The following is a 19,230-nucleotide window of genomic DNA, read 5'->3' on the forward strand; positions in this document are numbered from 1 at the left end:
TTTGCTGCCTAAAATTCCCTTGAAAGCATACTGCCGATCGATCCTTCCTATGTATTATTGGACATGGGTAGCAAATTGCACAGCCCTATACAGTATAATTAGATAATAATGGACTTAAATGCTTATAGTCGATATATAATCCCCCTTACTCTTTTAGCTATCTTAATACAATACATTCGGCTTAGAATTACGGATAGTAATTGACCGACTCAGGAACTATGTATTTCCATAATGTACTATAGATTTCAGATCGACAAACCTAATAGGCACAGCGGGTCCTGGGGACGCCTCGGCCTAAAATTCATAAGAAACATTAGTTGACTTTTGCCCGTGACATACCCCATCCATGGTGTTGATTATTTCTTTCTACGGTAATTCGTAAACCAAAAACAGTCATTCGATATCATATCGTCTTCTATTTCCCGTGTTGCTAGCTGAGTATTCCAGCATCCCTCAGTCAATTTCTGGATGCTAATCATGGCGTCTGCTTGCTACTCATCGGACATACCGGCTTACTGGGTCATGGGCGGACAAGGTAACTCCTTATTAAAGTGACCTTCTAATTTAGGTTAGTTAAGGAGGCTTCTGTACTCCGTATATAAGTTCGGCTTTCTTAGAAACCCTGTGAATCCTCTCAATCGTGACATGACACAGCGACAAGCTTTTTTTTAATAGTCTTAGCAATCCTACCAATTTTTATTTCAGCAAATTTTAGTTGCTACCCAATCACTTTTCTACCGGCATCAATTCAACTTGCAGTTTCTGCTCGTCATTTTTTACCCACTCGAAAGCCGTCAGTTGAGCAATCATGGTGTCGCTCAAGATTTTCGGCATTGCTTTGGCTTTCGCTGCTGAAGCATCTACTCAGCCAACCTACGCCGATGTTCCCGACATCATCCCATCGAACGCTGCCAGGAACGTTCCGCGTGCTGCACCCTTCATTCCTGGAGGCAAGAAAGCTGGGTCTGCAGGCGGCAATGCTGTACCCTTTTGGAAAGAACATCTTGGCTGGTGGTATGATTGGACCCCTAGTCCTCACTCAGTCCCCGGAGTTGTCGGCGTCTCGATGCTCTGGGGAAATGGTCAGAACGGGCCTCATGATTCCAAGCGCTTTTCAGACTTTGGGAAGTTGACGGAGACTCCTCAATATCTCCTAGGCTTCAACGAGCCGGACTGCAAGGGCCAAGATACTTCTGCCAACATGAAGGTCACCAACGCTGTCGAAGTATGGAACAATCGAATTGCTCCTTACGGCAGCAAGGGATCGCTCATCGGCAGTCCTGCGATGTGCATGCAAAAGGATGAGAAGTGGTTGAAGAATTTCAACGCCGCTTCTCTACTGCACTCGTGGGACTTTACTGCAATCCATATTTACAAGCCTGACATGGCAGGTGTGCAAGCCGACATTGACTATTATTGGAAGACCTATGGAAAGCCGATCTGGATCACTGAGTTCGGTTGCGTTTACGACCAGCAAGGCTTTACTCCTTGTTCCCAGCAGACTCAAATCAACCAATGGATCCGGGATGCTGTCGATCTGTTTGAGAACAATGAACATGTCATGGCCTATGCCTACACCGATGGAGGTGGCCTTGGTCAAGCATGGCTTCCCACGAAGAACAATGGGAAGGAACTGTCGGAGTCAGGCAAGACATATCTGTCAGCTATCAGAAAATATCACTAGACACCACCAGTGGTGCCATTATCTACTTACATAGACGATGTTGGTATTATTTAGGCGTGCCCACTAAGGACAATAGCAAAGACCTTTCTGTCCGACGGGACCTGCCTTACGGCGTTCCAAGCTCACTGGGGACGAGACTACAGCAATGCTTGACTTTGCCTGCCGCTCTTCCTGTGCAAACGCTATTTCGCTTGAGCGTGGCAGGGCGGCGGCGCTGGGCCTTTATGGGTCAATACTTGGGGAGTTTGGTGTCACGGTTGACAAGAGAATGTTGACCGTAGCTGCTCGCGAACTGCCGGCCCCCGTGGTCCCGGTCCTAAGAACCTGCAAAGTCGCGGCGGCTCTTGGAACATGAACGGCGTAAAGTTTGTGAAGGCGGGCCCCAGAATCTCCGCCTGGAATTGGGTGTGCATAAACAGGGATCGAGTCTTGCTATTCCTCTTCTACTTGGCTCAAGGTAACGCCGGAATCAATGACTAGGATAGTAGCTGAAGGTTGGAGGTAATATCAAATAAATACAAGGGGTACTGCGGACAATGCACAACAAACTATTTGATTTAAAACTGTGATATAGTCCTTTCTGACTTTGAGTGCTATGCATTTTAGTGTAGAGTCAATGACCTAAGACGCATTATTTCTACTGGACGGTTGCTAGATGATTTTCTATCCTGAGTTAAATAAATTATTAATAAGTTGATCGTTTACTGTTGAGTCATTGCATCCGACAATTCCGCTGAATACCAGATAGGATCACGTCATAGACGGAAATATAGAATAGCTCTATGTAATACATAAGTATAAGAAGTTCTAGTATAAATACTGTCCCGCCGTTCTCTGGAAGGAACACAGTTGACAACAAACCCAAATAACACCAACTTGTCGTCTTGCATCCTCAAAAATCAAAACAAAAATGCAGCTACAACACACTCTCATTCTTTCTTCTCTGGCAACGGCTATCAATGCAGCCTCAACCTGCGTTGAGGGCGCCACCCTATCTGAGAACTGGGAGCGCTCCTGGTTCAGCCGACAGTCCAACGGAATCCATGTCGCTTCATTCAGGAACGGCTACGCGAACTTCGCCGCTCCTTCTCTGAACTCGAAGCAAGGCGTACTCCAGCTATCTAACAGCGGAACACAGAGGTTGAGTGTCTGCCTGATTAAAAACCCGTCAGGGATTACTTGCTATTGGCTGAACGCTGGGGATACTTGCAAGACAAACGCATATGTTGATCCCAACTGGTCACTGGGTGTTCGTCCTCCTGCTCTCATCTCTTATAAGACGACGGTTAACGTAAATCAGGTCGGCTCGGTCTAGCAACTTGAAAGGTGTTCGGATGCCGTAGGACTGATACACAGTACTCAAAACCGAGGCTAGACCGGCAATTTAGATTCTGACTCTCCTGTATTTCAAGCGGACGGACTGGAGGTCGTTACTTCAGGAAGTACTCTATCAGAAGGCAGGGTTAAATAAACAGGCTTTATATTTATCGGATGTCTATCGAGGCAGTGAGAGTATCCACTGATACTGTTTTATCAATACCGTGTAAAAGATATCGAGAACCGCCCGAGCGATCAGCAAAGGTAGAAATTAAAACATAAATACCTATCAACTTGTTACGACCGAAAGTTGTGACCTGTTTACGTATATTCTAATAACCGCTAATAGCAAAGCCTTGGTCGAAGGGTTTATTAGCTTTCAGCTCTCTCTTAACGCCTTGCTTTCGAGGTTTCCACTGACTCTGTTTGTTGTTGTCCCAGAATTGGCAAATCCGATGGCCCGAGTCGGGAGTTATATTACAGTAATAGAGCTAGTGTCTTGAGTACTAAGGTTAATTGTGTGATTTCGCGCCATGTATATCCTTTTGATCCCGGTCTACCTTTAATGAACTGCTGGTGGTCTCAAAAGAGTTTCTCCATCATTCGCTTTCGATGATGACTTATATCTAGATATTCCACTTGGAGTTGGTGACATCTGTACGTAGATTTCATGATAGCAGTCATCGCCCGATGATTTCAAGGGGTATCGTACGTCTTAGCATGCTTGTATGCAAACTGACCCAGTCAAAGGTTGTATATACACACAAACCGTTGATGAATTCCGCCTCCATTCTGATCGCCGCAACATCAAATCTCTTGTCAGGATCCGTGTTCTCTCTGATGTATTCGATCTTCTTCCGGTTGCTAAGTGAGCCTAGGCCGGATACCAACTCAGTGGACCAGCAGGCACTCTCATCAGGAGGGAGTCCCAAAGCAACAATACTGACTTTTGTGAAATATGAAACAAGCAGCAACATCAATTCCTTCTTGTCAAAAAAACGCAGCAACCACAGCAACCCACTCATTTCAAATTCGGTTCGATCGCCGACCGAATCGAGGAGTATCGGGATGATCTTACCCTCTTTCCGATTGCGGGAAGCTTCTTCAAGAACTTCCGTTATTTGATAAGAATGTGTTTGTTTCTTGAGAAGCATTTGCAACGACGCCGGATCGATAACCTTCACTATCGCGGTCAATCCATCTTGCGTTAATGGAATAGAAGGCTTATCTCATTTGGTCAGCAACATGAGGATTTGATCCCTGCCGTCTTTTCGCCGTAGCAAGGCTACGGCAAGAGGATGATTGATCTGTATGCATTCTCCAAAACGGCTCAAAAGACTTTGCGTAGTTGCGAGATCGGAAAACTGAAACGACGACTCTACGCCCTCTTGGCTGAAGTGGAAGTTTCGATGCTCAATTTGAGCTAGATTAGAGAGAACCTTTGTAGTTCCCAGTCCTTCTTCTTTCCAAATTTCATCAACGACGGCCTTACTGACAGTGAACTTTTTGCCCCTCTCAAGAAGCGTGAGAATGTGGCTCGTGACCCCCGCCACCAAAACGCTGTGGAGTACCGCCGCTGTTTGTCGAGGCAGTGCTTCGAGAAAGAATACCATGGTTCGCTCGGGAATATCTCTGCAATATCGCAAATCGAGAAACAGGTATGTCTTGAGGACTTGCACCAGATGCTCTTCAGTCTTGAAGTAGTCTGGCGATAGTAGTGATCCCGAGTCGTTCTGCGATACGTCGGACGCTATTGCTAATAGGGCGTATACCATGTCCCGAGGGTCGCTCGCCTTGCTGTTTCGAAACTTTTGCAATAAGGTGAGGAGAACGTTCTTGGGGATCTCTGAGTAAAGGAGTCCGGAAGAAGGTCCAGAACAGCTTGGCGTCCGGCGTCGAGGACGACGTCGACGAGCTTCACAGCGATATTGAGCATGTAAGCCTGAACGGACCGTCTCCCACAATAGATCGAAGCTGCCCGTGCATTTGATACTTCCTGCAGAACCCATATCCTCGTGAACCAAGTCTCCCCGAGGAGGGAAACAAGTCCCCTCCGTTGCAGATTGATGAGAACAGCCTGGTCAAGTCCCGAGTTCTGCCGTATCTTTGTCCATTGCTCTTGTACCTGGACAAGGCTGTTTCGGCTTTTCTGACGGGCCCAGCTTTTGTGTAGTTCTTTGAGGCATCCCAGCAAGAGGTTCGTCCCATGTGTGGGCGGGCCAAGCCATATGATGATCTGTTCAGCGCCTCTGTAGATGCCAGCCATCTGTCCGACCTGGTGACCTCGCTCAACGACGTTGCTTTGGTCGATACAGACAGCGTCGATCCACATGACTTTGCTTACATGGTCGTCTCGGAGATAAGTCCAAGCAGTGAACAAGTTTTTCGTGATACAGAGGGTCTTGCCGTTGGCGATGATGGAGGCCGAGACATCGATGCTGCCCCAGGCATATGATAAGGCTTCGTAGGGGATAATGCCGTCGGAGTCCAGACTTGCTCCAAAGATATCACAGGATATCTCGCCGGTGGATCCAGGATGAAGCATAAGTAACCGGAAGGATTTCCCCGTCGTACTGGAACAGGTCCATGATGTGTCAAGTAATTGATGTTTGCGTATCTTCATCGATCTCTGATGGAGGAGCTAGAAAGCTCACCTGAGTCATAAGCCGTCTGCTTGACTAGAAATGACGCCGAAATGGTGGTCATGGTGGATTTATACGTCTCCCCATCTACCTGCTTGACATAATCAGGCTGAGAGAGGGTATTTGTGGCCTGAAACGTAGCTAAGCTGATCACAGTGACCTGGTTGATGAGCTGCTCAACCAGCAAATCTGCCTCGTTAAACCGCATGGCCGATGGAGGTATCTCATGCATGAAGTTTTGACGAATGATACACTGACGTGATGGTGGGTAATCGAGGAGTGGTGGCGAAGCCGCTTCGCCTGGCGAGCAGATTTGTACACTGTATCAAAGACTGGCAGTGTGGGACTGATGCGCCGAGAAGGTGACAGGGCAGCATTCTCGAAAGAGCCTCTTTGTGCTCGCAGCGTGAAAACATTGAGACGACATCTTGACGAAGGTGCTATTACCGGACCTCCGTAAGTAGGCGTTGGACTGAACATCTTGGGTCATTGCCATGATACTGCAAGAAGCAATTGCTACCTAGTCGTTGTCTCGGATCGGAGTGTTGTCTTAGTACGCACAATCGGAATATCGAAGTTCCATTGATATTGACAAGTCGGGTGCCGGCGTTGTCCACGATACCGGATTGCGTCGGGATTCCGGGTGCTCGTGACTCGTCATGTGGACGTCGAATGCGTTCCTGAGAAAACTCTACCGAATCCGGGGATAGGCGGCAGAGGCAGGTCTACCTTGGTGCTTAGGTAACCCATTCGGTTTACACTGCAACCCTGGCTGAGGGCCCTGCCTGCAGGACAGCAATCTTCAGTGGAGTTGGACAGCGGTTCAGCAGCTGCCAGCAGTGAAACCGGTAAGGGAACAGCGCTAGAAGAGCCAACCGGCGTTGCATGATTGGACATCCTCGGTGTCGGATCCGGGGTGGGTCTCGAAGGGGACTAGCGGCGGAGGCCGCAGTTGCCCGCGTGCCCCTCCAAGGTTCTCCGTACTTGCTGCGTACAGGCTATTCGTACAAAAGTAAGTAGTGGGTATCCGTACCCCGTGCGGGTTGACTCGAGCACCCAGGCCAAACCCACACTGCGGGTGGGTTTGGGCCTCTTCACATGTCAGCTGCCCTTCTCGCCCAAACCCAAACAAACGTCACCATCTCACCTCAGAAGCCAGCAATTGAACCGAGCCCACGCGGGGAGGCACACACCACACACAGAGTACACTCACTCGACCGCTTTCACATTGAAACATGTGCCGCCGGTACCCTGGTCAAGGACCCTCTTTCACGAGCAACGTCGGCCGTTGTTGTCGTTGCTGTTGCTGTTGCTGCTACCGCTCCTCTTCCCATTGTAGTCTTCTTTGACAGCTCTCGCTCGACTCTCTACTACTCCTCTCCGCCATATCCGTCGCGGAACATATCGTCATTCATTCCAAGCACTCGACTGTCATCATCTTCGGCTCCTAGCCCCTCGTACCACCACGTACAACCATTCCCTCCCCCAAACGTGTACGATCCAAAACAACCGGAACCTCTCCGGCCTTCTATTTCGAACCAAGTCCAACTTCGGGTGGCGGTCCGCGGTGTCAAGCCGTCCGTCGCTGCACCTTTTCGCCCGCCGTGCTCGCCAAGCGCTTCTCCGAGCTTGCCTGGGACGTATTGCCATGGCCTTTTAGCCCTGGAGCCATCGCATTACTCGCGCTGCGCCGTCCCGTCGACGACTTCAACGCCATCCATTGTTACCCCCCAGCCACAACCTCGTGGTATTGCGCTGCTCGCTTGGCCAGCCGCGCCTCCGGCTGTCCTCGGTGCCTAGACTCCCATGATTTTGTGACGGAATCTATAAACACCTACTGCTTCTTCCTTCCCCTACTTTGTACACTGCTCTGGTGTTCATCGTAGCATACACCAGTCGCCATGATAGACCACGTCCTGGGACGGCCGTCGGTCAAATCGCGCCGCCTTCAGGTGCTGGCGGTGCTGGCTTTCTGGTCGGCATACATCTTGAGGTAACACACGACTTCTTGAATCTCGTGCAAATGCTGTCGTGATAAGAGCTGACGAGATCTCTTGCAGAGGACACCCCCATGGCCCCCCCGTCATTCGCTTTTTCTCCAAGCTCACGACGAAGCGCCTCACGACATGGCAGACCGTCGTGGTCACCATGATCTACCTCTACGCGGCCCGACACTTTAGCACTCTGGTCGGCCTTGCGAGTCCCGAACCCATGTCAAATATGTACGACGCCACCTACTTCCGCGCAACATGGATCTTGACTGCTCTGGATGCCGGCTTTTGGACTGCCATGAAGATTCGCGCAAAGTGGCTTCGCGATCTGGCCAGCATCGTCTTCTCCGTATTCTACATGTTTGCCGCCGAGAAGGCCGATGAAAAGGTGCGCAAGGTGCGTGGCATGTTGACTGTCGAGCATCTGCGCGTGTCTTGGGATAAAGGAACGACGCCGTACCTGAAATTCTTCCAGGGTCTCATGCGGCCTCGCTTTTCCCGCTGGCCCCCGCGCGCAATTCGCATTCCGCGACCCTCTGGTAGTGATTATAAGGAGCCTGTGTCGGCCTGGCTCTACTTTGATGGCCCATTGACGGACCTCGTGCGACACAGCAGAATCATTCTGGATATCCCTGGTGGTGGATTCGTCGCCATGGATCCTCGATGCAATGATGATAAGCTGTTCGCGTGGGCGTCCAAGACTGGTATGCCAGTTCTTAGCTTGGATTACAAAAAGGCTCCCGAATTCCCGTACCCCTTTGCCCTGAACGAGTGCTTCGACGTCTACACGACACTCGTTCGAAGCAAGGGAAGATGCATCGGCATGTCTGGAAGAGAGACACCCCGAATCGTGCTTACAGGTGACAGCGCTGGTGGTAACTTGGCCACGGCAACAACTCTCATGATTGTGGAGAGAACATCGGTGCCCATGCGTCGCTACTCGAGCACCGGAGATCTGCCGTTGCCCGACGGATTGGTCTTGTTCTACCCAGCACTTGATATGAACATTGGCAACTGGATGTCAGACGAACAGATGTCACTGATGAAGGACAGAAGGCTGAGAAGCACGAACCAGTCGATCATCAGACGGAAAAGCATGCAGTACAACGACCTCGTCGGCACACCTCACCACAGTGATGACGAGGAGGATTCCAACAAGCAGTCGACCGAACTGACAGCCAAGGAGGCCCAGATCGCCTCGCAACAGGCGCTCGCTAGTCCCCATCCCGAGTTTTCGCATGGCGGTCCACAAAGTATGTCCAATGCAGAATCCCCAGCTCCGGATATCAAGCGTCAGCAGAGCGCATCCCATCACTCCGAGCCACTTCGAACTCGCCTCGCCATGTCTTCCATGATATCCTATTTCAACGATCGCGTGCTCACGCCAGAGATGATGCGCGCCATGATCATTCTCTATATCGGTCCTCACAACCGACCCGACTTCAGCAAGGACTACCTCCTCTCTCCTGTCCTCACCCCCGACTCCCTCCTCGCGCGCTTCCCCAAGGTCTACTTCCTGACCGGCGAGCGAGACCCTTTGGTCGACGACACTGTCATCTTCTCAGCGCGCCTGCGCAAGGTGAAGGAGTCCATGTTCGACCAAGCTCAATCCGAGCGCTCCGACCTCGGCGATGGACTCGAGCCCGTCTTCAACCCCAAGGACGTCGCCGAGGTGATGCTGATTCCCGGCATCTCTCACGGTTTCCTCCAGTTCCCGACCGTGTATCCGCCAGCATGGAAGCATTTTGAGAGGTCAGCGGAATGGATCACAGAGATCTTTGCCTCAGCCGACGCCGTCCGGGAACGAGAGAGCCGTGGTCGCAGACGCGTCGGCGGCGGACCGATAACCAACGGCAACAGTGAGGGCCGGCATCACAACCGCGTCGAGTCAAGCGGGGACGAGGATAGGCCGCTAGAGATTAGCATGACGAGGGCGAACCGCAAGAATACCCTGACCAAGGAGCCGCAGGTCATGGACGAGAGCGAGTCCATTGTACCCGATGCGAGCGGCAAGAAGAAGAATGGCCGCGCAAGGGGCGCGAGTAAGAGTGCGGGGGCGAGCCTTGTGAAGCTGAAGAGCACGGACGACTTGTTGGGAAGGAGAATGCAGGGTCTTGCTGGGGGTTTGACTGGCGTTGGGAGGGGACAGGAATGATAGCGGGCGAATTGCCCTGAAAGTATTCTTGTACGATGGAGGCGCACAGTACCTATCACGATTTCGAGTCACGAATGTAGCTTCTGACGGGAATGTGTTCTTTCGCTGGGTGGCTATAGATGTTTTGTAGATTGGATTCGCCAACGAAGCTGTACACATACGTCGGGTAGCACCAAGTTTTATAGACACCAGTTTGATCATGGCCGTGCCTCAATCGTGTCAGTACGTAGTCCCGCCTCCAGTAAAGGGGTTGATGGTCGTTGGCCTAGGGTCGAGAGATCTTCCTTCCCCTGACAACCCTGACAACGATCATGGAAGAGTTCGCGGTCGAGAGAATGATGTGAAGCCTGCAAAAAGCGAGGTGAGCCACGATGAGGCATAAAAGCTTACAGATATACTCGAGAGACCTCGTGATCCATGCTCAGCCTCGACTCGGTTGTCACCATCAATCACGCACCCGGAAGGCAGGTGCGCTGGCCGGCTATACCTTCCACACCACCATGCGCCCATGCTACCTCTTCGAACCACCCAACCTGAATAAACAAAATACACACTAGGTAGGCGGCAAGTCTATATAACCCCCTTCAATTCCAGTCCCGTCACCAGCACAGCAGGCGCCCCTCAGGTCGGGGGTCAGGTCAAAACTGTGGCGTGGGTGGTGGAACGATTAATGGTCAACAATCATTTACGCCAACCAGCCTTACTCGAAGACAGACTTGGCGCATACGAGAGTACCCCGAGTTCGAATCCCAACTTGTGCGCCAGAGATGTAGCCCCGTTCGCCACCGGGGGGTGAGGGGTGAACTCTTTGCTGTTTGGGTTGATGTGACTGGTGTCTTTTTCGGAGGTTGTTTGGCTCCCTTTTTGATGTTTACGTTATATTGTAAATTGCGGCTGCTTCTTCTCTCGCTCTGATGTGGAGCAATTGAGCAAGATACTATACCATCTTTGCGCTACAGCGTTCATGGAACACTGAGGCGGTGCTTTAAGAGGCCCTGGATAACCTACCTAAGGCAGACTGGAGAATCCTCAGGTCACATTACTCTGGTTCTCTACAATACGAAATTTAGAGATAGGATCTCACTGGCTTATACATAATCGGAGGATGTCTCTGTTCCGTTGAATCTTGGTCTCATCTTCGTCGCAAGGGATAAGTGAAGGTTGTTAATAGTTCATTGGGTTAACTGCCATTGTGAGCACTTCCGCTTACAGACAATGATCATTCTCGTAGGATAGCAGGGGAAGCAGTTCAAGTACTTAATATCACCCCTTTCTTTGATATTCAGATCGGGGACTCAACTCTTGACTGGTGTCTGCCTACCTACCTTTCAGGCTCTCAAGATCGCCAGTAGGCAATGGAATTGCTAGACAGCCACGGTTGCGGGAAATGGGCGCCGAGCCTGCCTTAGATGAATCACTTGCTAGCTTCTTTGCTCGAGAAGCTAGGTATGATTCATGGCCTTTGGATATATGCTCTCGTTACGGGACACGTGTATGGGAAGGCGGCTCAGGTCAGGCAGACGCGACCAGACCGCCCGGCTCGAACCTTCCACGTGCCTCGTACCACCTGCCACCCGCCGCTTGAATACACACAGGAAGACCCATATAGGCCTCGTCGAATCCTTTCCTGTCACCAGCACAGCAGGCGCTCCCATTTGGGGGTCAGGTCAAAACTGGCTGGGTGGTGGAGTGGTTCGAGTCCACAAGCCTACTCGGTGAAGGCTTTGAGAGGTCCCGTGTTCGAGTCCCAGCATGTGCACCAAGAGATGTAGTCCCCATTCGCCACCGGGGGGATCAACTCTTTTGCCAATTCGTTCATTTTTGAGAGGCCTTTTAGATGTTTATCGCATATGTCTTATTCGCTTTTTGCGCTGTCTTTGAGGGAAAGTTCGATCTGATTACCTTCTGTCATCACACTATTATTCCAAGGAACGTCGAAATGCTTCCCTAGAGTCTGTAGATAATGGCAGATTAGGAATCCTAAGGTCTCTTCTTCCGATTGTTGCTGATGTAGAGTGGGAATGGGATGTCACTCGTCTGAACCCAGTCAAGAGGTGAATGTGTGCTTCGTACACAGTCATAGTCTACCTAGTTTCATCTAGGTCGAATCTATCGAGGACGCTGGGAATTCTGAGGGGCTTACTGGACAACGCTGGAGAAGAAGAAAAGGGTAGAGGAACGATTCCAATGCTCTCCGAGCTCATGGGTGCTACCATGCAAAGAGGATAGGGTTTTCGCTTTGCTGGGAACTTGACAAGATGACAATTTCGCAGGGCTGTCTCTGAGTTCGCAGCTGGAGATATCAGCGCCTATCAGACGGAGACTTGGATCTGTTCTGTTTCTGCTATGTCGAGATCTGGCTACCCTGACCTATACCATGACCAGAGTTAGAGGGGATCGCGTCGTCATGAACGAGTTATTCAGCGACAAGGAATGGCGATTTAAAGATGCAGATGACAGTGGGCTCGAACGAGAGAAGCCGAGCAGGTTACGAAGAAATCCAGAGGAGTGTGCACCTTTGAATAACGTCCAGGGATAGTTAATTGAACTTGGAAAGGTTCACCATGCAAAGAATGTCAATAGCACTGCGGCAAGATACTTTCTTAGAGACTCTTTGTAGCATGGCCGGCGATATGCACCCTCCCCCCTTCAACAGATTCGAGAGCATAAGGCGCGAACCGCGGCGCGAACTCACTCAAATCACCTCTGAATTAGCTAGTAGTATTTCACAACCTCAATCAACACATATTCACAGATTCTTGAAGGCGTCGCAGCCAGTGTGCCGATGTTTCTCTGATCCAGAGCTCACCATCGCTCGAGGTGAAAAAGGGGCGACAGGAACCGCACCAAGTAACTCGGAAAGTACTTGTCAACATCGTCGAGAGGCTGCAATTCGTTCACCTGCCGGTCATGCATCAAGCGTAGCTCCATACGTAGACAAGTAAAATAGGTTGATGTGCTTACATCGCAAGTGTTGGCTGCCAGACATCCTACTAGCACAGCTCACCTGGATACCTCGCGAGCGCTTGGGCAACGAGAGGGGGAGATTTACCCCTTTTCCGGCGCTTCGCGATGTACAAGGCCAGCATACGCCAACAATAAGCATGGAAGTCTCAGGACAGTTCACAATGAATGCTGTCGAATCTTGAAAGGTGCGGTCTCGTTTTCATTATTTTACTACGAGTCCTTGACCGCGAATTACTATCTAATCCTATGTCATTCTGGTATCTTCATCAAACCCCCCTTTTGATCCTTCCGACCAAATGGTCCCAGTTGAAGGGAGACCAATGCAACAACACTCGTTGAAGTCATCCCAAGGTAGACAACGACATCACGTCGTGCTTTAAACCCTCATTCATCCAAAAATCAGACACCCGCCCAAACGCCAACCATCCAAGACCTCCTTCCACACGCTCAGCAACACCCCGTTTCCAGCCCCTTTAAGCCTTACCAGCATACTTCTTCACAACAATCTCAATCTCCCCCTTCAAAACCTCCTTCCTCTCCTCAGAGCACCAGCTTCCCTCCACGCTCCCCACCGCAATCCCCTTCCACTCCTCGATACTCAACCCAAACGCCTCCTGCACAGCACAGTAATTCTCGAGGATATACCCTCCAAAATACGCAGGGTCGTCGCTGTTGATGCTGAACCGCACACCTTGATCCAAAAACTCCCGAATGGGCATCTCCTTCATCTCCTTGACACCCCTCAACACCACATTCGAAATCGGACACAGACTCAACAGCGTCTTATCCCGCGCCAACCTCGCCAACAGCTCAGGACTCTCCGCCGACCGCCGCCCGTGATCGATGCGCGTCACGCCGCAGTCGTCGAGCGCCTGCACGACGCACTCGGCAGGCGCCTCCTCGCCCGCGTGCGCCGTCGCCCTCACGCCCGCCGCCCTTACCGCGTCGTAGATAGACGTCCACATCTTGGGCGGGTACGGCGCCTCGCTGCTCGACATGCCCACGCCCGCAATCGTGCCGTCGGCAAAGTGGCCCGCGTCCCTGGCCTCGACAAACATGCGCAGCCCGTCCTCGACGGTACAGTGCCGCAAGAAGCAGACGATATACTCGACCGTCAACCCCTCGAAATCCCGCTGCGCACGCTCCTTTGCGCGCCTCAAGCCCTCGATGACGGTCTCGTACGCGACGCCGCGGCACGTGTGCGCCTGCGGGTCGAAAAACACCTCTGCGTGACGCACGTTTTGCGAGTGCGCCTTTTTGAGATAGGCATAGCCCAGCTCCTCAAAGTCGGTGACGGTCAGGAGCACGGAGAATCCGATAAAGTAGTAGTGCAAGAAGTCGTCGAGCGAGGAAAAGTTGCGGTACCGCTCGTACAGGGCCTCGACGCTGGCGAAAGCCGGATCCTTGTCGACGGGCAGGGTGATGTTGTTCTGTGCGGCCAGGTGGAACAGCAGCTCGGGCCCCAGGGAGCCCTCGATGTGAATGTGGTGCTCACACTTTGGGAGATCGACTAGGAAGTCGTGGAGGCCGTCCTTGCACATCGTGGGCGGGATATGGGTGTCGTGAATGTGTGTGTGTGTGTGTGCGTGTGGGTGGGTGGGGTGAGTGTGAGTGTGTTGAGGATGATGAGGAGGGGGGCCCAGGTGTCTGAAGTTGCAGAGTCTGTGTGCCGTTTGGTTGGAGATGCTCTAGATGGAGCGAGAGAGGTCGTCGTCGGCTCTGGAGATGAGGACGACAAATGATGGGATGAAGTTTGGAGGCAATGCGATGTGATGCGCCAGACAGAAGTCGCAAAAGATGGGGAGGTGTATTTTGAAAGAAGATGTTTCACCTAAAAAAGTTTGCTCAAAAAAAAAACCTCGATGGCTTCTGCGTTCGTTGCCTTTTGTGTCGTTCACGAACAAAAATAGATTTGTTGGAGAACTTCTAGAAGGAAAGTCTTGTAGACGAACGCACGGCTTGGTATCTGCCACCAAAAGTTTCTTCTTATCCCTGTTGTGTCATATCATTGGATTTTTTTCACTTCATTTTTTACGTTTTGCCTCTCGTTTTGGTGACAATGACCCGAAATTGTCTCCATAGTCGCAGGTTTACGTTATCAGGTTCCCCTCGTTGTCGGCGAGCGCCGTGTTTCTTTCTGCAGCGGAAGACGGCGAAGGTTCGGCCCAGTCTTCGTTTGCGCCGCTTGACTGTGTCCGGCTTCCGACCGAGTATAAGTGGTTCTGGCTAACGCTGTTAGCCCCGGGATATCCATCAAGATGACAAAGGGATTTTAGACACAATTGAGTGATGGCTGATAATACGAAAGAGACCGAAAAGACAAACACACACAGAGAAAGAGAGATAGAGTAGCAATCGGTGAGCCTTCACGGCTCTCGGAGAAACAAAGATTCCAAAACGACCAGCATTGACCACAAGGCAAGAGATCGCGAGAACGAGGCCCTGTGAAAAGGGTTTTCCCTGATCAAGAAACTTCCCGTGCCACGGATCCGGAGGCGAGCCTTCGCCAGAACGCTTCTCTCCCACTTCCACTCCCACTCTCTCTCCAACCTGGTGGTCAAGAAAGTCTCCAGCAGCTTAACCGCTTCTCTCTCTCTCTCTCTCTCTCTCTCTCTCTCTCTCTCTCTCTCTCTCTCTCCCTCCCAGGGCGCTCTGTCGTCAGTGAGTGGCCCAATTTTTCGGGCCCGCGACGCACCCTGCGGCATTAAACGCACGACCAGCGAAGCCGTCGAACGACAAGATGGTTTGAAATATCCATGTTTGAAGCGGGCTAAGAGTAGTAGCATCGGGGACATGGGGAGAATGACATTGGACGAAATATGACCATCGACGAAACAAGCTCCGCAAAGAAATTCAAGCTCCCTCCCATTCTGCCTGTCACGACGATGATGTCGCAGTGAATCGGGAATTGGGCTAGCAATACTTTGTTAGTGACAGGCACAATCACAGATCCTACCCTTCTTTTCTCCAGCTTTGACGTCGGAAAGAGGCGACCCGGCGCACCTCATTGTCGCAAGAAAGCAGGATTGAAGCCGGAGGGTGCGGTCGCAGTCGTAGTCGTAGTCGCGGTCGCAGTAGCAGTGGCAATGAGACGTGTAGCCTCGACTGACTGACTGACAGACAGACATGAGCAAGTTGTCCGCGAATGGAATCTTCTCCATTTGACCAGTCTGGGTGGTTGGCCTACGCGAGGTGACCGCCAGCTTACCAGTCACCCAGTGTCCTGTCCCCATGCCATATGTACGTTCAGACCTCAACAACGGCAACCTCACAGACTCTCAAAGACTGACAGGTCCAGGCGGCCGCCACATACGACATTGTGCCCCAGACTGCATCCCGTATCATGCTTTGGTTTGGCTGTTTCTTCTTCAGCGGTCCGCCAACGGCCAGCAGTGTGCGGGCTGGCGCGGTCCTCGAACTCGTCTAGATGGTCTCGAAACCCAATCTGTATAGCACTCCGCCCACCTTCATTGGCTCCAGCGAGACCCCTCTCTGGCTGTCTGGTCTATGAACTTTGAAGGATGCTCTCCCCCGTTGCGGCGGAAAGGGCCTGCCGCCTGCCGCTGAACCGCTTCCAAAGTCTAGACTTCTGGCATTGCTTTTTCTTGTCGCAGAGCGCAGAGACATCCAGAAACCTGCCGATTCCCCGGTTATTTCCCACATTGGGACGCTGAAAGGCTGGCAGGTGGTGGCGCCGCACGCCGCTCCCAGGATTTCTCGGTAGGGATCATCCCGGAGCTGAAAGTTCAACGTCAACTGGACATTCCTCGACAGCCGATCAGAAGAGAGATCCATCCCAGTGTTTGGAGGAGGGGGGCGACCATGGAAGGAAGAACAAGAAGAAAATAAAAAACCCCCAAAAAAAACCCGCAGAAACGACCGGGATTCGGTGTTCAGATCCGTCTTGTGGCCGCCGATGAACCGGGCGAGGCAGCAGCCGACGGGATGGCTGACTACGAAGGGATATCCATACTGGGTGGACATTAGTGTTGCTTCGCATCACTGGGACCCGAGAGAGTTGAATGATACCATTCCCAGACTTCCCAGCGCTATTCGTACGCCGCCGCAGTGTATGTACGTACGAATATTCATCACAAGGAGCTGAGATGTTGGGTCACGGCCGAACACGCCCCCTCAGGCTGTTGCTCCGAACTGTCAAGCCAAGGAATGTTCCTAGTCTTAGCCCGTGAGGCCCCTCCCTCCAAAAAGGGTCTCTTGGCCCTTGAGATGCTTGATTATCAGCCCCATCCATGCTGGCACGGGCTGTCCCATGGCACCTGTGACGTGAGTCGTCGCAACCACCGATCTCCCAAGCGAGAAGGGAAGCCTCCGCCAGTCGTGCGCGAAAGCTTATCGACAGGAATAGCTCCAACGTCCAGGTGGGTGAGATGATGGAATGGCGGTTGGAATGGAGTCCCGCTGACCTTCAGTCCCTTCATCCGTTGTGTCTTTTTAAGCTTGTCATGACCGTTTCCGCGCGCCCGCGCCCGATGCTTGTGCGCGCGACCAGTCACCACTCATCCCGTTGCATCTTGATGCCCGCTGCCCGCCCTCTCTGTTCTAATTCTGTCCGTTTGAAGAGGGCAACCACCTCTTCTGTCAGACTTTCCATCTTCCTACCTTATCCAAAGCCTTGGGATGCGCCCGTGAACCTTTTTATTCCGAGATCGACAACCTTGGGCCACGAGGGACACAGGCTTCCTGTTGACGCGCCCGAGCGTGCGAGAAGCAATCCCGTTGTACTCTTTTCCCGCCGTGCCTGTACCTAACCTGCGGGTGAAGATGATGCTCCGGTTTGTCAAGCTGCTTGCTAACTACCCATGTATCCGTAGGTGTTCCCCCTCTCCCGCTGGCAGGAATGTGGGATCCGCCAAACCAGCCAGACCCAATTTCATGCAAGCTAGCAAGGGCTTCTTTGACAGTGCTGTTTCATTCGGCTTGTTGACCGCCTGTTGCCAATGACTGCCGCCACAGGCCCTATCCTCTCCGCATCCTTTGCCGGACCCAGTTGTTTGGAGGCACTCCGCACCGCTGCTCGAAAGCGTGGATACGGATCAAGACTCAAGACAAACACGAGTAGCAGTCGACTGCTTCCAAACGTTGTATTGCTTCGGGAAAGAGTGCGAGGTAATACGGATAGCCTGCCAATCTGCCTGGCCAGCGGAAGCTAATCGGTGGATCGTAACATGCATGCGTGTCTTGGGCCCGGACATTGACAGCTAGTCTTACTGATACCGTAGCAAGCCGCGGCTGACGGTACAGTACTGCGTAAGAAGGTGCGTCTACGGTCGTTGCCGCCATCGTCACACTGCTTCTTAGTCTCTGTCGGTGAGCTTTCCCAAGTTTAAGCTATGCAATGCGATATTGCCAGCACCCGCCCTCGACTTGTCGGTGGTTACATTCGTGTGACATGACAATACCAACTTCCGGTGTATCCTCGTCCAGTCTCCTCAACTAGGTATGGCCCATAAGACGGTCTACAGACAACAACCAAGGCGAGGTGACGATGGTCGGATTGGTGGATAACTTTGCTGAAAAGACAGAAGTCTCATGATTCCAGGTGGGCAGAGGACTTGCCAGCCGGAACGACCAGATAACTTTGCTCTTTGCGGGGTTGCACACCATTCTGCTTGCCACTTGGTGCCCATCACGCTACCCAGGAGCTGTTCCCTCCCGGCGGCGATACCGAATGGCACCTCGAATCCAGAGGCCGGTTGATGGCGTCTCCTGAGCACCGTGATTGACCGAGTCTACTGCCTGGGCTTGTCTGCAACTTGGGTTGCTGCAACAATGCTTGTAGTGTAACCTGCGTTGCACATGGTCCGTTTCGGTGCCCCTCAAGAGGGTGTAGACTGTAGATGGAGGTGAGAAGGAGGTGGTGAGGAGGGCTCGGAGAAGGTGCTACTTTCGACAGAGCTCCGTCGAGGTCATGCTGGCGTGCTAGTGTACGCAGCATCCATAGTAGACTTCTCGGTTATCACCCAGTGGTATTCAGATAAACTGCACTTCAGATTCGCTTCGCGGATGGAACCTGGCAAGTTACCACTCCGGGCTGTCATGTTTCATATGGGCCGACAAGCCTTGGGAGCTCGAGCCAGCTTGCCAGGTACGCCAATCGCGCCGTCGACATTCAGTCTGCGGTCCGTTGTGGATAGTTCTTGACAACTCTCCCGAGAGGAAACACGGTCTCCCTGGGCTTCTGCAGAACTCTGATATAGATGATTTATGTAGCAAATCGGTTCAACACCACACCAGAGTGGCAACTGTCTGCTGGTAGTTGACTCGACGGCGGAAACCCGTCATAGACCAAACTCCAAAGCTTGGCTATTAATATTCGTGCAAAAAAGTGCGGAGCCGATCTTACCTATCCGCAGATTCGGCATTCGGTTGTGATCAGATGCGTCGGCTCCACGGCCCCTTTAGGATAAAAGTCCTGCTTATAGCTTATGCTCTTAATCCGCGGCACCAAGAGCC

General features: G+C 52.0%; 3 protein-coding genes across 3 annotated transcripts; 2 read left to right on the forward strand and 1 right to left on the reverse strand.

The window, feature by feature from the left end:
* Positions 1-808: 808 nt before the first annotated feature.
* On the forward strand, positions 809-1,684 carry N0V96_001205 (uncharacterized protein; the record flags this gene model as incomplete). The annotated part of the gene is made up of 1 exon (XM_053196812.1): positions 809-1,684. One exon carries the CDS (start codon positions 809-811, stop codon positions 1,682-1,684), a length of 876 nt encoding a protein of 291 aa, XP_053045739.1.
* A 5,860-nt stretch (positions 1,685-7,544) lies between these two features.
* N0V96_001206 (uncharacterized protein) lies at positions 7,545-9,789 on the forward strand (the record flags this gene model as incomplete). Its single annotated transcript, XM_065756166.1, has 2 exons — positions 7,545-7,636; positions 7,704-9,789. The coding sequence occupies 2 exons, from the start codon at positions 7,545-7,547 to the stop codon at positions 9,787-9,789; spliced, it is 2,178 nt and encodes a 725-aa protein (XP_065615406.1).
* A 3,440-nt stretch (positions 9,790-13,229) lies between these two features.
* AAH1 (adenine deaminase) lies at positions 13,230-14,297 on the reverse strand (the record flags this gene model as incomplete). The annotated part of the gene is made up of 1 exon (XM_053196810.1): positions 13,230-14,297. The coding sequence occupies one exon, from the start codon at positions 14,295-14,297 to the stop codon at positions 13,230-13,232; it is 1,068 nt and encodes a 355-aa protein (XP_053045737.1).
* Positions 14,298-19,230: the final 4,933 nt, after the last annotated feature.

This window comes from Colletotrichum fioriniae (assembly GCF_027942845.1).
Source record: "Colletotrichum fioriniae strain IMI 355084 chromosome Unknown scaffold_1, whole genome shotgun sequence".
Lineage (NCBI taxonomy): Eukaryota > Fungi > Ascomycota > Sordariomycetes > Glomerellales > Glomerellaceae > Colletotrichum > Colletotrichum fioriniae.